Source organism: Melanerpes formicivorus, unplaced genomic scaffold (genome assembly GCF_026170545.1).
Source record: "Melanerpes formicivorus ecotype bairdi unplaced genomic scaffold, bMelFor1.0.p_v2 SCAF_6, whole genome shotgun sequence".
NCBI lineage: Eukaryota > Metazoa > Chordata > Aves > Piciformes > Picidae > Melanerpes > Melanerpes formicivorus.
In genome coordinates, this window is record NW_027142358.1 from 2,288,912 (window position 1) to 2,308,670 (window position 19,759).

General features: G+C 43.7%; 1 protein-coding gene across 4 annotated transcripts in view; it reads left to right on the forward strand.

The window, feature by feature from the left end:
* Positions 1-19,759, forward strand: part of CCDC186 (coiled-coil domain containing 186) — a 47,284-nt gene that overhangs the window by 20,414 nt on the left and 7,111 nt on the right. For all 4 annotated transcript variants that reach the window (XM_068139332.1, XM_068139334.1, XM_068139331.1 and 1 more), the window contains 10 exons: positions 3,062-3,190; positions 5,209-5,421; positions 7,316-7,435; positions 8,166-8,270; positions 8,912-9,010; positions 10,054-10,140; positions 11,190-11,332; positions 15,201-15,456; positions 16,350-16,539; positions 18,778-18,858. In XM_068139332.1, coding sequence (XP_067995433.1) covers positions 3,062-3,190; positions 5,209-5,421; positions 7,316-7,435; positions 8,166-8,270; positions 8,912-9,010; positions 10,054-10,140; positions 11,190-11,332; positions 15,201-15,456; positions 16,350-16,539; positions 18,778-18,858 — 1,423 coding nt within the window. The remainder of the gene's footprint in view (positions 1-3,061; positions 3,191-5,208; positions 5,422-7,315; positions 7,436-8,165; positions 8,271-8,911; positions 9,011-10,053; positions 10,141-11,189; positions 11,333-15,200; positions 15,457-16,349; positions 16,540-18,777; positions 18,859-19,759) is intronic.

Consider the following 19,759-nt stretch of genomic DNA (forward strand, 5'->3'; position numbering starts at 1 on the left):
AGACACCCTTAGTAGCATAGAGCAAAAGGGGGAAGGAATGCCTGTGCCTATTATCCTCAGCTTTTTAAGAGGATACATCTGCTCTTCCATGCCAGTAAATACTCAGTGGCTGAATGTGTTTAGTGTCTTTGGATAAACTGAAGTTCAGGATTCACATCCCTTCAGTGTTCTGTATCTTAAAGTCTCTGTTCAAGGCAAGAGAATTCCACTTTCATGTCTTGACCTGGTAGGTGAGTTTTGTGTGTTCTGTCTTACTGCTGGAGGCTGTGTGTGTTGAGGGCCTGTTAGACCTTCTTAGGGAACACTTGCAATCTTTCATCCTCATAGGATGTGCTGTTTCCTGTACATAGACATAAAGGAGAACTGACATTGTGATTATCAGCTAAGTGCTGCAGAAGTAGTTGGGAGGTGTAGTTACAGTTACCAACATGTGGAACATATATGGAAACCAGAGCATATTAACTAGGATCTTGCACATTATTTTGCTATGATTGGTTCCCATGTAAAAGCATTATTAGAACTATGACAGGCCAAAGAGGAACACAGAGTGTGCATTGGTATCAACTGGTTGTAGCATGGGAAGAAATGGTGTCACGTCGGATGTCACTTCTCATCTGTTAAAGAATTAATGCTCACACTGTTGGCTGCCCAGCTTTATAAACTGATTACAGATTGCATTTTAGCAATCTGGCATGAGATTGGCATTTAAAATACTTATGTATGTTTGGCAGAGTACTGGTGATGCTACCTTACAGGTTTCTCTGTTAATTTCTGCTTTGCACCCAAGTGGCTTCTCAAATCAGTGCGCTGGGCCAGAGGGATGTATTCACCGATGTAGAAGCTTAGTCTGTCTTTGGTTAATTTGATAGTCTTTGAAAATCCATGATGTGATTGAAAGTGGAATTGAAAAGTCTTTTTTTTAAGCTACAAACTGACATTGCATATGCCTGAATAAATCAGTATGAGCAGCTTTACTCATTCTGTCTTGTCTGTGCTTCCATGATAGCACTGCATGATTCCATGAAGCTATATCATGCAGCAGTTGCTTTACACCATTCTGACCAAAAAAAAGCATATTTGGGAGGGATTTTGGTTTGTTTTCTGGTCAGATAAGTAGGATCTGTGATACTACATGCAAGTAATTTCAGAAAATGCTGGTGTCACAGAATGTGATTCTGGTGAGGAGGGACCTCTAAAGATCAAGTTCAACTCCTCTGCTGTTGGCAGGGACACCTTACACTAGGTCAGGTTGTTCAGTGTCTAAGACAAACTGAACTTGAAAATGTCCAATGATGGGGTACCCACAGCTTCTCAGGGCAGTTTTCTCTTTCTTCCCACTCTTATCATAATTTCCTCCACATATCTAATATAAATCTACCCTCTTGGAGTATAAGCCTCTTAGAGGACACAGTCTCAAGCTGTGACAGGGGAGGTTTAGGCTGGATGTTAGGAAGAAGTTCTCCATAGGAAGAGAGATTGGCCATTGGAATGGGCTGCCCAGGGAGGTGGTGGAGTCACCATCACTGGAGGTGTTTAGGAAGAGACTGGGTGGGTGCTTGGTGCCATGGTTTAGTTGATTAGATGGTGTTGGATGATAGGTTGGACCTGATGATCTCGAAGGTCTCTTCCAACCTGGTTTATTCTATCCTATGGTTGGATAACACCTGGAGTTAAGATATATTACAGTGAAACACTGGAGTTTTTTTCATTTGTGGAGTGTTTTAGTGTTTCAGTTTCCCAATTAGAATTTTCTGCTTGCTTTCAAGCAAATGAATGTTTAGCTGGTGCACTCACAGCTGTAAAGCAAACTCTGTCTGTATGCTTTCATATGTGAAACTTTTTTTGTATGGGCAGTGATTCATATGGAAAGATGAACAGGGCATGGTCAACTCATTGTGTACTACCAGAAGCCTTTGGGGTGGTTCTTGTGTCTTACATAGCAGTTTGGAATTGTAGAAAAATGTAAGGTACTCACCATGAGACCCAGTACTTACTTACATCACACACACACTGCCAACCAAACCAAACTAAAGTAGCCATGGTGAGTTGGCTTTCCCCTGGAACAAAAGGACAGTCTCCAAGGCACAATTGGAACAACCTCTGGGCAGCATTACAACCTATGGATGATAGGTTAGACACGATGATCTTGAGGGTCTCTTCCAACCTATTCTATTCTGTTCTATTCACTGCTTGCTCTTGCAGCAGTGCTGCTGATCCTTGCACTGGACTTGCATGGCTGTGCAGTCAGTATGCTCTGGGAAGCGTTCCAGTTTGAACATGGGTAAATTAATCTTCAGCTGAATCAGGTCTCTGACTTAGTTCGCTAGGCTGCTAAAAAATAAGATAAAATGCCAGCACAATGATTAAGTGCCTCTTTATTTGCTGAGTTATCTCTCAGTGAATGGATTCCCAGTCCAGTTCAATGTGAATGCAAGACTGCTTTGCTGGCACGGTACAGGGTATGGCACAGGGATAGTAACAAAAAGGTGGAAGGTGAAGTGACTTCAGTGGCCTTAGCTCTGGCATCTTGGCATTTCCTGTCAATCTAATTTTTGTGAAGCAAAATACCACGCCTTTTGTAGAGGACACAGTCTCAAACTGTGCCAGGGAAAGTTTAGGCTCAAGATGAGGAGAAAGTTCTCCACAGAAAGAGTAATTGGCCATTGGAATGTGCTGCCCAGGGAGGTGGTGGAGTCACCATCCCTGGAGGTGTTTAAAAAGGGACTGGATGTGGCACTTGAAGCCATGGTTTAGTAGTCATGAGGTCTGTGGTGACAGGTTGGACTTGATGATCTTTGAGGTTTTTTCCAACCTTATTGATTCTGTGATTTTACTTGATTTGGTTCATTCTGAGCCTGAGTGGAGATGAGAATTGTCACCTTTCATGCTGGAGCTGTAATGCACAGCCTAGATGTTGATACAAATAGTTGCAGCTTGACAAGTGTAAAACAGAAGGAAGTATCTGTTAAAGCCTCTAATTCTGTGTGAAATCTTCCTGCCTGTACCGCACATGATCCAAGTCTTGCTTTCCCCATACTGATATCACGATGTTGTCTTTTAGCTGGAAGCAAGAATAGAAGAGCTGAATAAAGAAGTGAAAGCTAGTAAAGACAAACTTTTAACTCAAGATGCAGCAGCCAAAAATGCTATTCAGCAGTTGCACAAAGAGATGGCCTTCCGGATGGAACAGGTAACAATGGAAAACCTTGCAGCGCTGAGCAGCTCAGGAACAAACTTTGTTCTCATAGGCCACTTGTAGCCTGGGCTGTTGGATCACTGTGTAAGCCAGAAGTTTCCAAAAGTGGAACTGCCAGTGTGCAGTTATGTGCATTGTTTGTGTCTTTATTTTTTTATTAACTAGCATCAGTGGATTTCTAACCAGCTGTGAACACCATAGTGTGCCTGGGGCACATTCAGAAGAGTTATGTTTAAATGTATGAAACTCAGCCCACAAGGAAACCTCTTCTGCTTGCATGTAAGCTGATCTTGGTTCCGAAGGAGCTAAAAGCTAGCAGTGGGAGCTAAAAGCTAGCAGTGGCTATCACAAAATGATTATCTTTCTCAACTCCAGCACAAAGGTTTTATTTTTGTCTTGTGTGTTACTGAGAAGATTGGTTTTTCTTTTCCTTCTTGATATCATATTATACCAAGAATTTTCTGTTGTATGAATTCTCATGCTCAGTGTCTGGTTTTTTGTCTTGGTTGCTTGTGTTTTGTTTGGTTTTGTTTGTTTGCTTTTAATTATTACTTAATTTGCAAAAGAATTTGTTGATGCTGTAAAAAATAAGGCATCTGAGTAATGATTGCACAGTTGGCACATGGAGGAGGGAAGACAGAGGACTTGTTTTTGTTACTGAAACTTACCAAATGCACTTCTTAGCTTCTGAAACAAGCATTTGATATTCAAAATGATTAATCTGTGGTAATTCATTTGAGATGTTTAGCTGAGCAGCCACTCAGATACGTCTTTGCTGCTAGAAGTTTGAATAATTCCAGTTGTAGGGGGTTGAAATCACCACCCCCACCCCCAAAACCAGAATTTGCCAGACCAGCTCAGTTAAAAGCAAATGAAGCTATATTTACAAGCACAACTGCAACCTAGAAATATGGAATGCAATGAATAGGTACAAAACACACAATATTTACAATTTATGAATAACACAAGAATCCCCCCCTGGACGAAACCGGGGGGTTACCAAGACCTTCCTCCTCTGCCCTCCCCTTCCCCCTGTCCATGGGAAAAGAGAAAGCAAAAAAGCAGAGAGTAGCTTATTAGCACTTAGTCACAACAAAGAAACACAACCAAGGTCAGCTACAGCAAGGAAACCCCAAAGAGAAAGAGTTAGTTTACACAACTAACTTTGTTAGTAGTAAGACCAATGTGATTACTTAAACCATATCATTATTTTCCCCTTTACATCCAAGGGTAATTTATTTACATTCTACTACTTTTCTACTCAATCTGTGGAAAATTTCCTAGGCAGAGCTTAAAACTACCACGCTGGTACTTAAGTGGGATCCTGCATCAGAAATAGTGTGGCCAGCAGGAGCAGGGAGGTCATTATGCCCCTGTACTCAGCACTGGTTAGACCACATCTTGAATACTGAGTCCAGTTCTGAGCTCCTCAGTTTAAGAAGGATATTGAGATACTTGAACATGTCTAGAGAAGGGCAACGAGGCTGGGGAGAGGTCTCGAGCACAAGCCTTGTGAGGAGAGGATGAAGGAGCTGGGGTTGTTTAGCCTGGAGAAGAGGAGGCTCAGGGGAGACCTCATTGCTCTCTACAACTACCTGAAAGGAGGTTGTAGCCAGGTGGGGGTTGGTCTCTTCTCCCAGGCAACATGTGACAGAACAAGAGGACATAGTCTCAAGCTGTGCCAGAGGAAGTTTAGGTTCAAGGTGAGGAGAAAGTTCCTCACAGAGTAATTGGCCATTGGGATGTGCTGCCCAGGGAGGCGGTAGAGTCCCTGTCCCTGGAGGTGTTCAAAATGGATTGGATGAAGAGCTTGGTGCCATGGTTTAGTTGTCATGAGGTGTTAGGTAATAGGTTGGACTTAATGATCTCTGAAGGTCTTTTCCAACCTGGTTGATTCTATGATTCTACTTTTTTGCACTACTGTATTGCAATACTGAAAGTATCTCAGAGTGGCCTATTAAAGGTAATTCTGAAGCACAAGATTGATTGATTCTGTTGTCTTACTTCTCAAGGCAAACAAGAAATGTGAAGAAGCCCGGCATGAAAAGGAAACGATGGTGATGAAGTATGTCCGAGGGGAGAAGGAGTCCCTTGACCTCCGAAAGGAGAAGGAGATACTTGAGAGGAGAGTGAGAGACGCAAACAAAGAAATAGAGAAGCATGCTAATAAAATCAAACAACTTTCTCAGGAAAAAGGAAGATTGCACCAGCTGTATGAAACTAAGGTACTCCAGCTATCACTGCATGACTTGAATTAATGATTAAAGGCACTACCTGCACAACCTCATCACTTATGCACTCGGTGAAAGAAACCTATTTTCCTTTGGGTTTTGTGTAGCTATGAAAACCCCAACTCCAAAGGGGAAGGGAAGAAGTTACTGAGTTCCCATTGTCATCCTTTTGAAGTTCCTTTTAATATTTTGAGTATTTGTGTGGGGGACATTGCTGTTTGGGTTTGTATTTTTAACAAACCTGTAAAGACCTCTTGGTGCAGAGGCCTGGAATTTGGGGGAATTTCTAGCTTGTTTGGATTTTATCTTTAAATGCTCTAATGACATTAAATAATTGCAGTCTTCCCCCCGCCACCACCCTGTTTTTTCTGTGTCTTTACTTTGTATTGTTTTATTCTGCACCAGTAAAATTGCTGCTAAAGCAACAGAAGTTTTTAGACCCAGTTCAAATGAGTTTGTCATTCCCACCAGGTTCTGCCAGCCTCTTAAATTTTTCAGGTCTTTTGTGCTTCATAGGTATCATAGTATCAGCCAGGGTTGGAAGGGACCACAAGGATCATCTCGTTCCAACCCCTTGCCATGGGCAGGGACACCCCACACTAGATCAGGCTGGCCAGAGCCTCATCCAGCCTGGGCTTAAACAGCTCCAGGGACGGTGCCTCAACCACCTCCCTGGACAACCCATTCCAGGGCTTCACCACTCTCATGATGAAGAACTTCCTCCTCACATCCAGCCTGAATCTCCCCACCTCCAGCTTCATCCCATTCCCCCTAGTCCTGTCACTACCTGAGATCCTGAGATGTCCCTCAGGTGTTTTTGACGATTCTATTTCGTGTGAAGATCCAGAAATCAATTAACAGGGTTCAGATTTGGGCCTTTGATTTGGGCCTTTTCTGAGCAACTGTACTATGCACTGAAGGATCAAAAAAAAATTACATCTTAATAAAAGTCCTAAAAGTTATGCTTCTGAAACAACAACAACAAAAAAAATCACCTCAGTGCCTTCTCTCAGATGAACAGGAAGTGGGAGCATGACTTTGGCTTTCCTAAACAAAACTTAACATGAACCTTACAAGAACTACACTGCCCTCATATGGTGCTGCTTTGAATTTTTTTTGGCAAGATAAGCCTCTGACTTCAGAAAGAGGGTTTGGAAATTTAGGTTAACGCAGTGGTTTGTGGATGCTGATACAGAGGTCATGCTAGCAATGTGCTTCTCTGAACATCCTTTCTTGGCCCAGGTTGGTGGTTTGACTTGCACCCATTTTGCCGTCGGTGCTCACACTAGTCTACACCTGTATAATGGCTAATACCATTCCACTGGTGTCATGACTTCTGTCTGTGGCCTTCTAATATATGGCCCTATAACTTTGAACTTCTTTCCTCATTCTTTTGCCAGGAAAAAGAAGACTGTGCAAGCCTGCCCAGGAGATAATTATTTTAGATCAGAGCCCTAGGCTATGCTTTGCCTTTACACAGATATATAACATTAATGTGTACTCACAGTAGTGCAGCCTTGCCTTGCTATTCACATCAGAAAGTTAATGGTTTGGGTTCTTTTCTCTGTGTTATGGACTAAAGCCTTATTGAAAGCTCAAATCTCTGCATGCTTTTGCAAAATACAGACATTAAGGGAAACAAACAGCGGCACACAGTATCACACAGTATCACTAAGGTTGGAAGAGATCTCAAAGATCGAGTCCAACCTATCACCACAGACCTCATGACTAGACCATGGCACCAAGTGCCACATCCAATCCCCTCTTGAACACCTCCAGGGATGGCAACTCCACCACCTCCCTGGGCAGCCCTTGCATTTGAGCAGGAGTCTTGTAAAAGCACTGAGTGATTTAGATTGGTAATACAAAGTCTGTGAAATCTTCTTAGGACGGTGAAGCCACTCGACTCAGCAAAGAAATAGAAAAACTCAAAGAAGAAATCAATTCTCATGTTATCAAAGTGAAATGGGCTCAGAACAAGTTGAAAACAGAAATGGACTCACACAAGGTTAGTGAATTGGTACTGGTACTATGGCATGAAAATACAGTCAGAGGCATGTAGCTGCTGTATTGTTTACTTCTCATATGATACAAAAATCTGTTTCTAAAGTGTTTCTTCATGAGCACCTGCAGCAGAAGTCAAGATAGTGCCATTAAAGATACTGATACTAAAATGAAAATGTTGGCAAGATGTTAGGGGAGGCTGCATAGGGGGATTTCTGTTTAATCTGATAAGTAACTTTTAGAAAGAATTAACTGTCATCTTAGTTTAGCTCTTATGTGGTAGAGTTAAATAACATATCATCTGAAAACGTGCATGGCACAGGAGATCCTTCTGTTGTGCTTTCAGTGTTGGAACAAATGAAATTGCATAAAAGGATAGCTGAATGGAAGCAAGAGGGAAAGTGATGCTGGCCATTTTTTTTAGAATCTTATAATTATCAGGGCTGAAAGTGGCCTCAAGGATCATCCAGTTCCAACCCCCCTGCCATGGGCAGGGACACCTCACACTACAGCAGGTTGCTCACAGCCACATCCAGCCTGGCCCTCAAAACCTCCAGGGATGAGGCTTCTACCACCCACCTGGGCAACCTGTTCCAGTGTCTCACCACCCTCATGGGGAAGAACTTCTTCCTAGCATCCAATCTGAATTTACCCACTTCTAGTTTTGCATGAGAAATGCTTTTCCCAGATGAAGTTAAATAGATTTAACCTGTGGTTTATTGCTGTTTCTGCAGGAGACCAAAGATCGCCTCAAAGATGCAATGACAAAACTAACTGAAGCAAAAGAAGAAGCAGACCAGATAAGGAAAAACTGTCAAGAAATGATAAAAACTTACCAAGTAGGCACATTTTCTCAGGAGATCGAATTAGCATTTCGTATCCACATCTTCTTTTCTTTTCCTTCCCTTTTATCTTAAGGTAGAATAGAACAGAATAGAATGAACTAGGTTGGAAGAGACCTTTGAGATCATCAAGTCCAACCTATCACTCAACACCATCTAATCAACTAAACCATGGCACCAAGCACCCCATCCAGTCTCTTCCTAAACACCTCCAGTGATGGTGCCTCCACCACCTCCCTGGGCAGCCCATTCCAGTGGCCAATCACTCTGTGAAGAACTTCTTCCTAACATCCAGCCTAAACCTCCCCTGGTGCAGCTTGAGACTGTGTCCTCTTGTTCTGGTGCTGGTTGCCTGGGAGAAGAGACCAACTCACCCCTGGCTACAACCAGGAAAGAATTGTGCAAGCTGCAAAGCTGAGATGGCTAGTCCCTGACTCCTTTACTTGAAAAGTTAAATAAAAGGGAAAATATTTGTCTTGATTCTCATGCAGTGTGTGGGTCATTCTAGGTGTGTTTGGAATCATTCCATGCTTCAGTACCTATAGAGCAGCCTCAGTGATGTGAAAAGCAGTCTGTATGCTTATAAAACTAGACAGGGGAATGTAAAACTCTGCCTTCATTTCTTCAATCCTTTTTAGGAGTCAGAAGAAATTAAATCAAATGAGTTGGATGCAAAACTCCGAGTAACTAAAGGAGAACTAGAGAAACAAATTCAGGAGAAGTCTGATCACCTGGAGGTAAGTATGTGGTGTGTGAAGACAACGCAGTTGGCAACTTAGGAGTTAAGAATGCCACAAGTTTTTAATTTAGAGAATCTTATTTTAAGCTGCTTACAGTTTTTGCCAAACATTTTTCTCTTTGGCCTAATCCTGCAACCCAGGTGTCTGCCTCCAGCCTTGCTTTTTGAAGAGTGTTTTTAGCTATGACCTTAGATGAACTTTGAAAAAACAAAACTCTGGGAAAAGTATGATACAATGAGGATGAGCTAACTGCTCTTTCATTTATCAACTTGGATGTTACTGTAATTTAGAACAGAAATTCAGATGAATAGGCCTTTTTCTGGCCAGTATTCTGCCAGACTATTTTTCTCTGTGTAGAGATTTGCTATGCCAGAAGCTAAATTCTGTAATCATAGAATCAACCAGGTTGGAAAGGACCTCAAAGATCATCAAGTCCAACCTATTACCTATCACCTGAAACCTCATGACAACTAAACCATGGCTTCAAATGCCACATCCAATCCTTTTTTGAACACCTCCAGGGATGGTGACTCCACCACCTCCCTGGGCAGCACATTCCAATAGCCAATTATTCTTTCTGTGAAGAACTTCCTTCTCACCTCAAGCCTAAACTTGCCCTGGCGCAGCTTGGGGCTTTATCCTCTTGTTCTGGTGCTGGTTGCCTGGGAGAAGAGACCAACCCCCACCTGGCTACAACCTCCTTTCAGTATCTGCTCACAGGTCATATGTGCATATGTCATCTTGAGTTAACCATGTGTCAGTTTGCCTAGAGCTTCCCCCAGGAGCTGTTATTCCTAGGTGTGTACATGTAAAACCAGAGCATGTAAGCTCATTGCTTTTCTCAGCTCTTCTGAGAGTAAAGAAGCTTTTAGGCTTGGCTTTGTTTTTTGAGTAAGTAACCCAAACCTTTAGGGTACCTCTTCTGCCTCATGCCCTCTCAGCTGTTGTGGTGGCCCTGCATTGGCCTAGATTTTTTTGACATCCCAGGAGATGCCACTGTCCATTTAGATTTCTCAAGGAGCTTCTCACCCCTCAAAAAGGTGCATCATGCGAAAATAAAGGAGCTGGAAGACTTGAAGAGGACCTTTAAAGAAGGCATGGATGAGCTTCGGACACTGAGAACAAAGGTAAAGTGTGCTGCCTTGGATTACCACGGGGCTAAAGGCACTGTGTTGGGTTTGGAGCAGGACTATGTGCAGTCTGTTACTTGTATTTGTACATCTTTTGGAGTAAACAATGTAATGAGAGCCTGGTTGGAATGAGACTAGAAGGGGTATGTAACTTGAGTGGTTGGAATAAGACTGGAAGGCATATGTGACTTGTCTCTGGGTAGCTTTTCTTAGGGAGTATCAACTGATCCATAGCAAAATAACGTTTTGTTTCATACTGTGCACCTCATTTGACTGAAGAGTTCTGAGGAGCATTTCAGGAAACACCTTTTATATTTAGTTACTTTGAAAAATAAAAACTACCTTTAGGCTTTTCCTGTCTGTGAAGGTAGTTTTGTAAAGTTACCTGGCAAGGTGAATATGATCTCAAAGGCCTTTTCCAGCCTGCTCTACTCTGGCCTCCTCTACTCTACTGTAACTTCTGAACAGTCTACTCATTAGCACACAGTCTCTTTATCCAGAGACAGGATTGAGCTCAATAGGACCTTAGAAAAAGGGAAGAAAATATACAATAATTAGAATGGTTTAGGTTGGAAGGGACCTTAAAGATCATCAAGATCCAACCAGCCTGCTATGAGCAGGGACTCCTTCCACTAGACCAGATTGCTCAAGGCCTCATCCAACCAGGCCTTGAACACCTCTAGGGAGAGGGCATCCAGAGCTTCTCTAGGCAAGCCATTCCAGCAAGGAGTTGTCTTGGTAACTGGGGAAAGATGATGTCTTTGGATCCTGGTCCATTAGACTGATCAGTTTTGTCCAAACTGCATGTTAATTATTCTTACTTGGTTGGTGTTTGTTTGTTTATTTGTTTCTGGTTTCTTTTTTTTTTAGTTCTTAATTTTTCTGACTGTACTTGATCTGAAACACTTGGGATGGTGTTCTGAGTTGCTTTGGAACCACCCAAAAATAACCCAGGTGCTCTAGGCATTTGATCAGAATGTTTCAACTCTGAAACTTAAGGGAATAAATATTTTTCTATTTTTTTTTTTAATGTTATGTCTACTCAGGTGAAGTGTCTAGAGGATGAGCGTTTAAGGACAGAAGATGAGTTATCCAAGTACAAGGAAATCATTAATAGGCAGAAAACTGAAATTCAGAATTTGCTGGACAAAGTCAAAACTGTAGATCATCTGCAAGATCAGCATCAGAGGTACAGCTGTGCACTTTGAGGATTGATTTAAAAGATTATCTGGAATGGGGAAAGTTTCTCTTTATTGAAAATATTGAGGCTTTAAAATCTATTGTAATTAGAATAGAATTAACCAGGTTGGAAAAGACCTTCGAGATCATCGAGTCCAACCTATCATCCAACATCATGTAATCAACTAAACCATGGCACCAAGCACCCCATCCAGTCTCTTCTTAAACACCTCCAGTGATGGTGACTCCACCACCTCCCTGGGCAGCCCTTTCCAATGGCCAATCTCTCTTTCTGGGAAGAACTTCTTCCTGACATCCAGCCTAAACCTCCCCTGTCACAGCTTGAGACTGTGTCCTCTTGTTCTGTTGGTGGTTGCCTGGGAGAAGAGACCAACCCCCAGCTGGCTACAATCTCCCTTCAGGTAGTTGTAGAGAGCAATAAGGTCTCCCCTGAGCCTCCTTTTCTCCAGGCTAAGCAACCCCAGCTCCCTCAGCCTCTCCTCACAGGGCTGTGCTCCAAACCCCTCCCCAGCTTTGTTGCCCTTCTCTGGACACCTTCCAGCAACTCAACATCTTTCTTAAACTGAGTGGCCCAGAACTGGACATAGTACTCAAGTTTTGGCCTAACCAGTGCTGAGTACAGGGGCAGAATGATCTCCCTGCTCCTGCTGGCCACACTGTTCCTGCTCCCGGCCAGGATTCCATTTGCCTTCTTGGCCACCTGGGCACACTGCTGGCTCATGTTCAGCCTACTATCAACCAGTGCCCCCAGGTCCCTCTCTGCATGGCTGCTCTCCAGCCACTCTGACCCCTGTCCTAATTTAAGTGTCTCTCTAATCTAAATCAGTATTACTAGTACTGGAGAGAGACAGCCTTCATGGCCCCTTACAAGATGAGAGGATTGAGTCTGATAAATCCAATTCAACTTTTCTAATTATTAAAATGGGAAGTGCTTGCTCTCCAGCACACTCTGTAGGAAGCTGTGTCTGCCCAGTGCTTGGTTTATTGAAAGACTGGGGGAAAGCAACTGAACTGGAAAGACAGATTGCCTCAAAATTGTGATGGCTGAATGCAAGTATTTCACAAAAAGAATTGTATGGTTTTGACAGATTGTGTACTCACATGGTAGGGAGCCACTTGTATTTCTCATGGACTGAAATTCATTCTGCTGTGTCAAAAGCTTGCTGATGTAAGAACGTGAGGGAAGTAATCTCAGCAAAGAGTTGGGTTCGTGGACACTTCAGGAGCCTCTTAGCATATTTCTTTCTCTATGGTACATATATGGGCTAGAATATACAAATTCTGTCCACTGATTCTAATAGTGGTGCATAATGAAGATAGACAAGCAAAACCACCCATGTGGCCCTCCTGTGTTTTTACACAGTTCTTACTTATCACTGGAAATTTGATTATATCCGGGTCCTGCCTCTTCAAGCTCATCTCCTTCTATGATCAGGTGACCCGTCTGGTGGACATGGGGAGGCCTGTTGATATGGTCTACCTGGACTTCAGCAAGGCCTTTGACACCATCCCCCATAGTAAACTGCTGTCTAAGCTGTCAGCTCGAGGCTTGGACCACAACACTCTGTGCTGGGTTAGGAACTGGCTGGAGGGCGGGGCCCAGAGAGTGGTCGTGAACAGTGCCACATCCAGCTGGCAGCCAGTCACCAGTGGCGTCCCCCAGGGATCAGTGCTGGGCCCCATCCTCTTCAACATCTTCATTGATGATCTGGATGAGGGGGTTGAGTCAGTCATCAGCAAGTTTGCAGATGACACCAAGTTAGGAGCAGATGTTGGTCAGTTAGAGGGTAGAAAGCCTCTGCAGAGGGACCTCAACTGGCTGGAGAGATGGGCAGAATCCAGTGGGATGGCATTTAACAAGTCCAAGTGCCGAGTGCTGCACTTTGGCTATGGCAACCCCATGCAGAGCTACAGGCTGGGGTCAGAGTGGCTGGAGAGCTCCCAAACAGAGAGGGACCGGGGGGTAGTGATCGACAGCTGCCTGAACATGAGCCAGAAGTGTGCCCAGGTGGCCAAGAAGGCTAATGGCATCCTGGCCTGCATTAGGAATAGTGTGGCCAGCAGGAGCAGGGAGGTCATAGTGCCCCTGGACTCAGCACTGGTTAGGCCACACCTTGAGTACTGTGTCCAGTTCTGGACCCCTCAGTTTAAGAAGGACATCGAAACACTTGAACGTGTCCAGAGAAGGGCAACGAGGCTGGTGAGAGGCCTTGAGCACAAGCCCTATGAGAAGAGGCTGAGGGAGCTGGGATTGTTTTGCCTGGAGAAGAGGAGGCTCAGGGGTGACCTCATTGCACTCTACAACTACCTGAAAGGTGGTTGTAGCCAGGAAGGGGTTGGTCTCTTCTCCCAGGCAACCAGCACCAGAACAAGAGGACACAGTCTCAAGCTGCACCAGGGGAGGTTTAGACTCGAGGTGAGGAGAAAGTTCTTCACCGAGCGAGTCATTCGTCATTGGAATGTGCTGCCCAGGGAGGTGGTGGAGTCCCCATCCCTGGAGGTGTTCAAGAGGAGATTGGACGTGGCACTTGGTGCCATGGTTTAGATACTGTGTCATGAGGTCTGTGTTGATAGGTTGGACTCGATGACCCTCGAGGTCTCTTCCAACATTAGTTATACTGTGATATGCCTCTGAACCTCAGGGTTTAGAGAATGAAGCATTTTCTGTATGCTGTGTGCTGCTCAATGTGTGTGGAATGAGCTTAAAAAAGACTGCAAAGTCAGAGTGCAATACACTTGATACTATCCCTTTGCAGTGCAATGCTAGCTAACTCCACTTGTCATTAACCACATGAACTCCACGTTTTGGTAGCTGGCAGCAAATAGTTTGTAATCATGGAGTTGTAGAAGAATTCAGTTACTTAGTTTTGCACAACTATTGCTCATTTTCAGAATTATTAATGATTTGGATTGCCTGAGCCTCACTACTACCTGAGGCACTTTGGTAAGGGGCTGTTGACTTGAAGTGAACCGTACCTCCTGGTAATTACATGGTCTGACAGGCAATTAAATGAGATGTGTGCTTTTTCTTTGTGCAACTGAATTTTATTTCAAAATTTGAATATACACACTCCCTGTGACAAAGACCTGAGGGGTTTTCTGCCAGTGTTGGAGGGTAAAGTGTTAGAAAGGTGTAGAAAAGCCTAGGATTGAGGAAGTGATGGAATAATACACAGCAACAGCAAACGAGGAGGATGCTTTCAGTGTTTAACAGCTCTTTCATTTTGGAATTGATTTCAGTCACTTTCTCTAGCCTGTTGGTCATAACTGAAGGTGTGACCATTCTCAAATGGATTGCAAGTGATCAAAAGGAATGTTTCAGTAGAAACAAGAGCTTGTTTTGCAGAGGATTGCAGGGAGAGATAGTGGAGTAAGACAGGTCCTTGGAACTGGAGCTGCACTGCTTGGATAAGCATGTTCCAGAAGTCACCATACTGCTCTTCTGGAGAAGCTCAAAACTGGAATGTTTCCCCAGGTCTGCTTATGGAATGACCACCTTTGTTAGGTTTGCAGATCTGCCTCTTACCTACAGAATCTGATGCTGAGGGTTTCATTGATATACTTTACTAAAGCTCATGAAATTGAATACAGAGAGATTGTCTTCCTTGAGGAAACTGACTGCATGTCCTTTTGTGGCATACAGGTATCTGCCACTTCAGCACTGCAGCATGCCAGGAAACAGCATCTGCAAAACTCCCTTGGCATCTAAAATGATCCAGTGACAAACAGAAGCCCCAGGGCCATTAATTGTTCATCTGCCTTACTTGTTCTTGACCTGAAAGCTTTTATTTCAGTAAGGTTTTATAACTTCAAGCTCAGGTTATCCCTGATAATATACAGTTGTTTTGTTTTGACAGAGATGAACAAGAAATCAGTGCTTTAAAGGAAGAAGTTGATGGTTTCAATTCTCTAGTTGCTGATCTCCAGAAGGACATTGAAGGCAGTCGGAAAAGAGAATCTGAGCTGTTGATATTCACTGAAAAATTAACCAGCAAGAATGCACAGCTTCAGTCTGAAACCAATTCCTTACAGAGCCAGTTGGATAAGCTTTCTTACAGTGAAAGAGAGCTGCAGAATCAGCTGGAATGTGTTCAACAGGCTAAAGATGATCTGGTGAGTACAATGTACAGCTTGTTTTTTAATGCACTAGTGAAATATTTGATACCAGTAAAGATGTGGCACACAAATTGCACCTTGTGTCTTTGCTTACCCGACTGCAATTTCCCATTGGGGTTTGCCAATTTGATATGGTAAATAGCAGGCACATAGGAACACCTCATGTTTCTAAAGAGAAAGAAATCCTGAGGCACACTGCACTGGACTTGAGGGGCTGTTAGCCTGTTGCAATAGAATAGAATTAACCAGGTTGGAAAAGACCTTTGAGATCGTTGAGTCAAACCTATCATCCAACACTACCTGATCAACTAAACCTTGGCACCAAGCACCCCATCCAGTCTCTTCTTAAAAACACCTCCAGTGATGGTGACTCCACCACCTCCCTGGGCAGCACATTCCAATGGGCAATCACTCTTTCTATGAAGAACTTCTTCCTCACATCCAGCCTTTTTGTCTTTTGGGAGCACAGAGCTGTTCTCTGTGCAGCTGTCACTAAAGCAATCAAAAGGTTGGAGTTTGTCTGTGAAATTGATACTATAAACTGTTTCTTTAGGTCCTGTTTGTACCATGAGATAAATGTAGTTTGCACTGTAAGATAAATGTGGGTTTTAATACCAGTGTGATATGGAAGGTAGCGTGACTGCAGGTACAGCTCTGCATGGCTTTGCACTGCATCATGTAGATGCTTTGGAGGTAGTTCAGGAGTCTTATTGCAGCGTTGCACTGCATTGCTTCTTCATTTGCAGTGGCAGAGATTAGCCTAAATAACAAATGGAAAATGTGAACAATTCTCAGGTGAAAAATGCAGAGTTAGGGCTGTTGAGCATGCAGTACAGTTAGCCTGGTATTTTTTGTTTGGTATACATCTGAAAATCAAACTATACTTTCAGGCCATCAAGTTACAGAAGGAAGAAGATGAGCGGAAGCTCGAGGTTGAGACGTTACAGGCTCAGCTAACTTCAGAGCAGAAGGAGCTATCAGCACTGAAGACCTGTGTGGATGAACTGAAAGATGAACTGGCTACCCAGAAGCGCAAGCACGCAGCAAACCTGAAAGATCTCACGAAACAACTGCAGCTAGGTTGAAATGATTTTCATATCTAACGAGTCAGCCCATATGTAAACCCCCTCAGTGCTTGGTTGAGACTAGGGTCCCGTCTGTGTCTGCATGCTCTTGGAGTGTACTCCTTCAAACTCTCCCTATAGACAGCAAGAGTGAGTGAGCAAGTTAGATCTTGTGGCAACTGCAGTTACAAGAAACAGGCCTCAGTGTCAATTTCCAGTCTTCAATATAACATCTGAAAGTGGCTAAGATGTAAGAGGAAAGAATTACTGGCCTGCATTAGGAATAGTGTGGCCAGCAGGAGCAGGGAAGTCATTGTGCCCCTCGACTCTGCTTTGGTTAGGCTGCACCTTGAGTACTGTGTCCAGTTCTGGGCCCCTCAGTTTAGGAAGGACATCGAAACACTTGAATGTGTCCAGAGAAGGGCAACAAGGCTGGGGAGAGGCCTTGAGCACAAGCCCTATGAGGAGAGGCTGAGGGAGCTGGGATTGTTTAGTCTGGAGAAGAGGAGGCTCAGGGGTGACCTCATTGCCCTCTACAACTACCTGAAAGGTGGTTGTGGCCGGGAGGAGGTTGGTCTCTTCTCCCAGGCAACCAGCACCAGAACAAGGGGACACAGTCTCAAGCTGCACCAGGGGAGGTTTAGACTCGAGGTGAGGAGAAAGTTCTTCACTGAGCGAGTCGTTTGTCATTGGAACGGGTTGCCCAGGGAGGTGGTTGAGTCACCATCCCTGGAGGCGTTCAAGAGGAGATTGGACGTGGCACTTGGTGCCATGGTCTAGTCATGGGGTCTGTGTTGATAGGTTGGACTCGATGATCCTCAAGGTCTCTTCCAACCTAAGTTATACTGTGATACTGTGAAAGAGCATGGTCTTTGTTACCATGTGTGACTACTGAAACGCCACTGTGGGTAGATATGTGTCCTGTTCTGTGTATAGATATGTGTCCTGGCCTGTTCAAGAATATAGTCAAATGTGGCTAGATTCTTCCTGGTTGCTGACTGTACCAGGAACTACTGGTGACAGTTGTTCTTTTTAGTATTTAACCTGAACACTTACCTTTTTTAAAGACTGATATGACAAAACAAATGCCAACTTTTGTTTGTCAACAAACAGAAATCATTAGGTACCCAGTAATGCTCTGAATGCAAATAGATTTGAATATTAGCAAACCTGTTTGAAGTGTGTTTGAAAGAAGAGGTGCTGTTGGCATTGTGCAGGCCAAGTTACCTGACTGCCTGTATGTGTATGAACAGCTGCACACTTTCCTTCTTGATCCCTACTGGATGAGTGGTGCTCCTGGCAAGAGCACTGCACTCATCTCCCAGTGGTGGTACAGTTTTGAGATCCTGGAACCATTGAGATGCCATTCTGTCAGGCAGTAATTACTTGTACAGCAGTCCTAATCAAAAGCAAAATCAGATTTTAGAATAGGATAGAATCACAGTATAACTAAGGTTGGAAAGGACCTCGAGGATCATTGAGTCCAACTTATCAACACAGACCCCATGACTAGACCATGGCACCAAGTGCCACGTCCAATCTCCTCTTGAACGCCTCCAGGGATGGTAACTCAACCACCTCCCTGGGCAGCACATTCCAATGACGAATGACTCACTTAGTGAAGAACTTCCTCCTCACCTCGACTCTAAACCTCCCCTGGTGCAGCTTGAGACTGTGTCCCCTTGTTCTGGTGCTGGTTGCCTGGGAGAAGAGACCAAAGAGAATGCACCAGGTTGGAAGAAATCTTCAAGATCATCGAGTCCAACCTATCATCCGACACCATCTAATCAACTAAACCATGGCACCAAGCACCCCATCCAGTCTCCTCCTAAACACCCCCAATGATGGCGACTCCACCACGTCCCCAGGCAGCCCATTCCAATGGGCAATCACTCTCTCTATGAAGAATTTCTTCCTAACATCCAGTCTAAAATTGGACTTACTGTTTTCAGTCAGTCCTATGTCTGACATTACCTTTTTCACCTGGCAACTGCTGCAAAGCGTAGGGATCGTGGTGGCTCTTGCAACCAGGTGCTCCAGAGTTGGAAGCTGGGAGAGGAAGGGAGACGCTGTTTGGTTTTAGAGTTATTTGGGGTTGTTCTTTTTTTCAGTTGCTACCATTATCTTTCAGTTGCCAAGCCATGTTAAAATAGTGCAGTTCAGAGAGGACAAGAGTTTCTGCATGTTTTGTAACGCTGTGATCTTTGAGGGTTTTATTCTGCTGTTGGTAACCGTCGTTTGGTTGTGCTTTTAGCACGGCGGAAATTGGATCAGATGGAAAATGGTAATTACGACAAAGAAGTCAGCAGCATGGGGAGCCGTTCCAGTTCATCAGGTAATACAGCACATGGCAGAGCTGCCAAAACAATCCTTCTAGCTCAATGAGGCTGCTGTGGTGTGCTGCCCTGAGTCTGGAGCTTTCTGTGGCTTCTGCATATGCAGTGTGTGGGCAGCCTCCATTGAAACTGACAAAATAGCCTTTAAGCTTTGCAGTGCCCTTGGCTGAATGCAGTTCTAGATGCTTATTGCAAGATTAAAGTTTTAATGCTTATATATTTTGGTTCTGTTTAAAAGCCTACCTTTTTTATTTTGTTGATTTTTATGTTTGGGGGAAGCTCAGAGGACTCCAATTCATAGATGCCCCTCTTCAGTGCTGCCAGAGGCAAAACAAAAATGAGCAGTGGCTTCCAATGTTGTTTAATTGCACTATTGACAGTTGCAACTGTGCAAATGATAAATCAATTGCTGTGTTTAGAAGCATCACTGTGTTGGAGTAAAATTCATTACTTACTATCCAATTAGAAGTGGTTATCATTAGAACTGCAAACAGCAACTGTTTTCTTCCTCCATGTCTTTGGGTTTTAAATGTCAAATTAGCCTGTATTGTCACTGCATTAGGGAGATAAATACTCGTAGGAGAGAAAGAATAGCAAATCTCCAAGCTTTTAGTGCTGCAGTGTTGATACACTGGGCTTTTGTCAACCTGTAGGGTTTTCATGATGATATAATTCTAGAGGACTCCAAAACAGATGTGAGTAGAAAATCATCTCAGTCTTGTACAAAGGAAGATGAATGAACAGGTGGAGTAAGAATCACTGAACCAAGCACACTTAAGCTTAAAGGAACTACACCCATGCTAGGGGACTGCACTGCTGTCTCAGCATGTGTGATTATAATGGTAAAAGTATTGTTCATATAAACCCCTGCTAACATATAAGGGAAACTGCCATTCTGCT